The 6,910-nt window shown below is 41.7% G+C and overlaps 1 protein-coding gene across 3 annotated transcripts; it reads left to right on the forward strand.

The window, feature by feature from the left end:
• Positions 1-3,275: 3,275 nt before the first annotated feature.
• LOC134647577 (calphotin-like) lies at positions 3,276-4,546 on the forward strand. Of its 3 annotated transcripts, none has more exons than XM_063501933.1 (2): positions 3,276-4,333; positions 4,364-4,546. In XM_063501933.1, the coding sequence occupies exons 1-2, from the start codon at positions 3,320-3,322 to the stop codon at positions 4,535-4,537; spliced, it is 1,188 nt and encodes a 395-aa protein (XP_063358003.1). In that variant the 5' UTR covers positions 3,276-3,319; the 3' UTR covers positions 4,538-4,546. The 3 variants fall into 3 exon arrangements, with proteins under 3 accessions (XP_063358003.1, XP_063358004.1, XP_063358001.1); XM_063501934.1 differs by having other exon boundaries at positions 3,276-4,324; positions 4,355-4,546; XM_063501931.1 differs by having other exon boundaries at positions 3,276-4,546.
• The last annotated feature ends 2,364 nt before the right edge of the window (positions 4,547-6,910 follow it).

A 6,910-nucleotide genomic window follows, 5' to 3' on the forward strand; every position in this document is an offset into this window, starting at 1 on the left:
TAAGCTCGAGGAGTGGTTTGCGTCGAACGGCCTGGCTCTGAATAGAGACAAGACCTGCTTCCTGACATTCGATTTGAACGGTAAAGCTCAGAAGTCTCTCAATGTGAAAGCTGGGAACACGGTATTACAACAAGTACGGTCGACAAAGCTGCTGGGCTTCCTAATCGATTCCTCTCACCTGGGACGGGCACATTGATGAGTTAAGCTCGAAACTTGGGCGGGCGTGTTTCGCGCTGGGTAGGCTGGCCAACACCGCGTCACTGAACGTTGTGCGCTCCTGCTATTTTGCGACGGTGCATAGTTTACTCACATACGGTACCGAGGTGTGGGCCCGCGCGGCTGACTCACTGCGTGTATTTCGAATGCAAAAGAAAGCATTACGCGCCTGTGTGAAAGCACCAAGCGACACCTCATGCAGGAACCTCTTCAAGGACCTAGGGTTCCTGACACTGACAGGCGAACTAGTATATCAAGTGGCGCTATTCACTCACTCAAACTTACACTTGTTCAAGGAACGCGGTACGAACGAGAGTCATGCGCTCCGTAGCAATAAATACAGCTTCGTCTTATCACTCCTAAGCACAAGTTTTTGAAGTCAGAGCGTTCTCCATACATTATGGGCCCGTCCGTTTATAACAGACTGCCCGCAGCGGTCAGAGATGCAGCTTCCACTGGTATATTTAAATATAGACTGCGAAAGTGGCTACTAACCTTATCTTTGTATAACGTCGAGGAGTTTTTCAAACTACCGTATACATAGGCAACATAGGTTATATAATAGTTATAATGTAATAATGGCTTTTTTATACAAATTATGAATGAATAATTAATATGAATCAGATCTACAAAATATTACTCTGTGACATTGAGATATTTGGTTTAAGTACTACTGTACCTATTATTGAAACATTTTGACCTGTAACTTTGGTGTTATTAATAAAGTTATGTATTTGTATTTGTATTTGTAAATAAGTTTCACAATACATATAATCACCTACGGCTACACTAACCGCGTAGTGTGCAATATAATAGCATGCATATAACCCGCCTAGGGGCCGATACAGACGGACTGCAACTTGTACATATGGGAACTGCACGCCGACATTGCAGTTGGCGCGCAGTCGAGTCGACTTGCACGTTTTGTTGGCCAAACTCCAGAGACGAGTTCTAAGTAACCCCTGTAAAATGAATATTCGATGTTTTAAGCTTTCGACAAAACGCATTGTCGGTGAAATGATATTTCGATGAATGGTACCTTCGATTGATCAAGCTTTCGTCTAAAAGTAGATTCGATAAAAGGTCTTCGACGAAACAACTATCGGCAAAACATCTTTCGAAATGGCGTAGGTAACCCCCGTTGCTGCATCTAGTACGGAGTATTACATATTGTTACTATGGTACCGTATCTGGTAGTTATTACTCATAATATATAAGAGCTAATTTTATGGGGGTGGTACTTACCAAAACATGTTTTTGTATTGTTTGCCTGAATTATTTTTTTTGCTTGTTAATTAGGTAGGAATATTACTATAGTAGGGGTAAAATCATTTTTCGAATCTTGGACTCGAGTAGCTAATTTTTTTTTTAAAGTCGGTGGCATCAATTTTCTAAAAATAAAGAAACGGCTAGGCCCAGGAGCAGGTAAATATTTACGCCGAAAAGAAAACATTAAATAATCATCTAGTTTTCAGGTGGTCATAACCAGTGATTTACCCCCTTTTTCATAAGGCCAAAAAAACCCTTTTTTTTTCTCTTTGTACAATAGGCACAGACGAGTACGTTCACCTTATTAGGTTTGACAGACGTGTTTGAAAATTATTAGGCATGTTGTAAATCTTAGTTCTTTGATTATGATTAAAAGATTTAAAAGCTTAATTAGAAAGATAATACTGAATTAAGATAATGAATTCCGATGTATAAAAACCCGTATACTTCTTAGTGAAAGTATAGTTTGAAACTTCAAACCACTCTGGTAAGTTCCAAAACAATTTTTTGTCACTCCAGAATCACTTAACACGAGAAAAAAATTACCTAATGTACACTGTTTTTTCCATCAAAATTAATACCTAATGAGGTCCTTTTTGTTCCTTGTATTATATTTTACGTTTTGGTCTGTAAGGTATGTTGGGGTAATACCGGACGATTTTGGGACTAATTGAGAGACCTCGCGAAAAAATTTTTTTTCTCGACCTCAGTAAGTGATAGATTCTAGAAATGGGGTGCAATTCGTTAAATAATAACCATAGTTTAGGCCTGAATATTGGCAACTTTCAATATTCAACGGTTTCAGTTTTGTACCAGTGTAAAGATGAGACAACTTTTTTTTCGAGGGTAACGATGAATTTGTCATCATGGGTTAAGATCGGATGGCGAAAAAAAAACACTTCTAATGCTCAGATAATAAGGTATTCAAAAGGATACATCCGATGTTTAACCTCCTCCAACGTATATAAATTGCAGCCATGAATAACTAGAAACTTAAAAGTTCTCATCAAATGTTTAATTTTTTGTATTTTTGCATCCGATCTTAACCCACACGTGAAAATTTGGTAAATCTGTGGCTCTCAAAGTTTGATATGTCAACAGAAACAATTTCCTAAGTAATACATTCTTACATATATACCTCCATACACTGCTAAAATCTCTTCCTTTTGAATTACTGTCCTTGAATAAAAATTATGGAACGAAATAATTACAATAAAAACAGAATTATTGCGGTCATAAAAATTGAAAGTTTGACAATTACTGCTGGATTTTAAATGGGTAAAGTTCGGATTGTTGCTTTCCGATCTTTACCTAAAAGGGTGAAGATCGGAAATCGGTCTACAGCAGTCCTAGGCCTGGTTTGATTGGATTGATTTAAAGATAAACCTTTAAAACTAAATTTTACATAAACTGAATCACAAAAATAACCACAGTTTTAGCACAATATGCGACAAAAATTACAGGGCGAAGACCGGATGGCCGGAAAAATGACCAAAATTACCTCGGTCTCTTTAATGGCGCGTAGCACATGTCCAACATCACTGAGCGGGGTAGGGGCACTGGCAGCCGAGGCGCAACGAAATGGCGTCTTGCACCTTGTTGTCGAAATTAAGAAATAAAGCCTACTTTGGCGGAAATTAATTTCGTACGGTCTTAACCCGCATCCGGTATTACCCCAACATACCTTACTAGAATCAAAAGCACAACCTAGTTCCTTGTTTCCTATTACCCATCACAAAGTGACCTTTTAATAAAACTATTAGGCTTTTAAGGTGTTTCGAATCCTTGAAAGATCTGTTACAATCTTATTCTGACTGTTTTGTTCACAGCAACCATGAAATTCCTGCTGATCGTTGCTTCCGTCATCGCTGTGGCCGTCGCTGGCCCGACCCGCGTCATCGTCACCCCCGGTGGTGGCTCCGCGCCCATCGTCGAAGCTGAATCCCCGATCATCGCTGGACCTGCCCTGGTTGAGAGCCCCGCCGTCGTCGAGCACCCCATCGTTGTTGAGAGCCCCGTTGTTGTGGACACCCCCATTGTTGAGAGCCCCGCCGTCGTCGAGCACCCCATCGTTGTGGAGAGCCCCGTCGTTGTGGACACCCCCATCGTTGAGAGCCCTGCCGTCGTCGAGCACCCCATCGTTGTGGAGAGCCCCGTCGTTGTGGACACCCCCATCGTTGTTGAGAGCCCCGCCGTCGTCGAGCACCCCATCGTTGTTGAGAGCCCCGTTGTTGTGGACACCCCCATCGTTGAGAGCCCCGCTGTCGTCGACACCCCCATTGTCGATGTGAGCCCCGTCTTCGTCGAACACCCCATCGTTGTGGAGAGCCCCGTCGTTGTGGACACCCCCATCGTTGTTGAGAGCCCCGCCGTCGTCGAGCACCCCATCGTTGTTGAGAGCCCCGTTGTTGTGGATACCCCCATCGTTGAGAGCCCCGCCGTCGTCGACACCCCCATTGTCGATGTGAGCCCCGTCTTCGTCGAACACCCCATCGTTGTTGAGAGCCCCGTTGTTGTGGACACCCCCATCGTTATTGAAAGCCCCGCCGTCGTCGACACCCCCATCGTCGATGTGAGCCCCGTCTTCGTCGAACACCCAATCGTTGTCGAGAGCCCCGTCGTTGTCGACGCTCCCATCGTTGACGCCAGCCCCGCCGCTGCCGCCCCTGTCGAGTCTGAGTCTGCCTCCGCTGCTGCCGCTCCCCTGGTCCAGATTATCCTGAACATCAACCAGGTTGCCGCCCCCGAGACCCCAGCTCTGGTTGTGCCAGAGACTCCCGCCATTGTGCCGTCTCCCATTATCGTCGAGGAATCTCCCATCTTCGCTGAGCTCCCCATCGTGGTCGACACCCCCGTCTTAGCCCCTGAGGTCGTCGATACCCCCGTCGTGGCCCCTACACCCGTCCAGGTCGTCGACACCCCCATCGAGGCCCCCATCGTCGTGCCCGCCCCCATCGTGATCGAGCCCACGCCCATCGAGCTGCCGACCCCCGTGCTGCCCGCTCCCGTCGAGGTCGCCCCCGTGATCACCCTTCCCGACATCCTCAACTAAGCTAAAAACTATGCTTTGGTTTTAACTTAGCTCTAAGCTTGCCATCCTTTTACCTTAGTGCAGTGGAAATAAACTGTGATAAGTGGTACAATGATACAAACTCTTAATAAATGTTTTATTTAGTAGTATTTCGTTTATTTGATAATTTTAAATGAATAACTTTATATTAATATTATATTTCACCCTACTACTAATTTATAAAAAGAACGGAACTGGTTTATTCCTTTCCTTAGATTTAATTATGAAAAACCACATTGGTCCAATATTTAAAACAATTTAAACGAACGGTCTTCTTGAATGATTATTAAAAAAGTGGCCGTCTACTTCAAGTGGTAGTGGAATACAAATCATGGTTTAGGCGGACGAACCGATTCATAGAACTACAGGAGTGTATTTTGAGAAATGTAATAAAAAGTATTTGTAACTTTAGTATCTTCTATACATATAATAAAGCTGAAGAGGGTCGAAAGTCTGTACATGGAAGATATTCGAAAAAAAATTGGTTGGGGATACTTAGAATTGATAACAGAACACGTTCCAACAGTTTTTAGAATTTTTGTCTGTTTATAATCTGTTTGTCTGTTTATTTGACCGCGCATCACGTGAAAACGACTGAACGGAATTTGATGCAAACTTTACTAATCTGTCAAGAAAATCCCTGGCCATATTTTAGGCTATAAAAATTCAACCCCTAAAAGGGGGGGTGGCCACTACACTCAATTAAGTTATGTTTGCACCTGAATCTTATGGCGCTAACTTAAGAAAGTGGTGCAAACTTTTTTTTGTGTAGGTACTTTGTAAAAAAAAAAAACATTTTTCTTAGTCAGTGTCAAACGTCTTTGCAAATACATATTAAATCACATTTATAGACGGGTCTATCGCGGGTCTATTGATAATAATTGACATTATGTGAAGTGGACCCGGTTTGAAAATATGATGTCTACCCCAAACTTTTTCATACACTTTTCGTCGGGTAGTTGCACAAATCTCTTTTTTGATATTTTGTTGGGACATCGTTAGCCGCGACCACGACCAGTGAAACCTGTGTCGAATCGTCGGTAAATATAGGTAATAAAATAAATTTTGAGATGGGCCCGTCTATAAATGTGAGTTAATATGTGTTCAAAACGCGAAAGTTTTTAAATATGATATGTCTTTGTAAATGTCAAACAATTTGGGACTTGCATTTTAAACGCGTTACCATACCTTTCCGAAAAAAATAAACGAATTTTTCGCGAAATTCTCGCAACGTATTGAGGTTGCAAGGTAGCACTGTCTCAGGAGTCTGAGGAAAAATCCCGTGCCTCGGTGACGTTCACGCAGTGCGAAGAACGGTTGCCAGCTATAGTTGTGCATACATAAACATAACTGTAAATAAAGTGTAAATACTCGGCCTCAAGTTTTTGATATCTATAATATTCTCCTTTCCCCTAATCTTCCTTCTAACTAATATAATATTAGACCTAAATACGTAAGTTTGTTAGGAAGTATGGATTTATATGTGTATATTTCTTAACTTTTCATGCTTAGACTGATTTGACTGGAGGACAGAGTTGGATGACATTTGCCATGGACATGATTTGGATAGGCTGCTATTTAACTGATCACCAGATTTAACACCAAAAAAATATATTTTACCTCCCCAAAATAATAAATGATCACCAACATTATAACTCCATTTTAATGTGAAATGATTACCAATTTTATTACACTTTGCTATCCTATTAAAGGAAATGACACCAAACTAATCATTATTAACCCAAAAATAGTAAATGATTACCAAATTTCAAACCCTTTGTTTTTTTTTACGCAGGGGTAAATGCATTTAGGCATCTCACCCCCGGACTGGGGAAGCCCATTGGGGGGGTGGTATGTGGGACTCGCTCCTCCTACCCACCCACCCCACCCACGTAGAGAATACCCACTAACATCCCCTGCGGCGTTGCCCGCATTACCGTTATTGAGGGACGCCACGGGTTCGCAGACCATTCCACCGTGTCGTCCCCCCGGCTGCCCCGGTTAGTATACCGGGGGCACCCTCGCTCCAAAACCATTTTAATGTGAAATGATAACCAAATTGTTACATCTTGCTATCCTATTAAAGAAAATGACACCAAAATAATCACTGTAAACCCAAAAATAGTAAATGACCACCAAAATGAGAACTTCATTTTAATGTAAAATTATAAACATATTTTTAAATCTTGCTTTCCTATTAAAGCAAATGACTCCAAAATAATAATTGTAAACCCAAAACTAGTAAATGACCACCAAAATTGTAACCACATTTAAATAAAAAATGTGCAAATATTTAATATATCGTTATCCTATTAAATTAATTAATGCACTTCGTTACCTTTTTCTAGTAGCATT

Source organism: Cydia amplana, chromosome 4 (genome assembly GCF_948474715.1).
Source record: "Cydia amplana chromosome 4, ilCydAmpl1.1, whole genome shotgun sequence".
Lineage (NCBI taxonomy): Eukaryota > Metazoa > Arthropoda > Insecta > Lepidoptera > Tortricidae > Cydia > Cydia amplana.

Excerpts from the sequence above, each read along its gene's own strand:
- LOC134647577 (XM_063501931.1), top strand. The coding sequence starts at position 3,320 with ATGAAATTCCTGCTGATCGTTGCTTCCGTCATCGCTGTGGCCGTCGCT.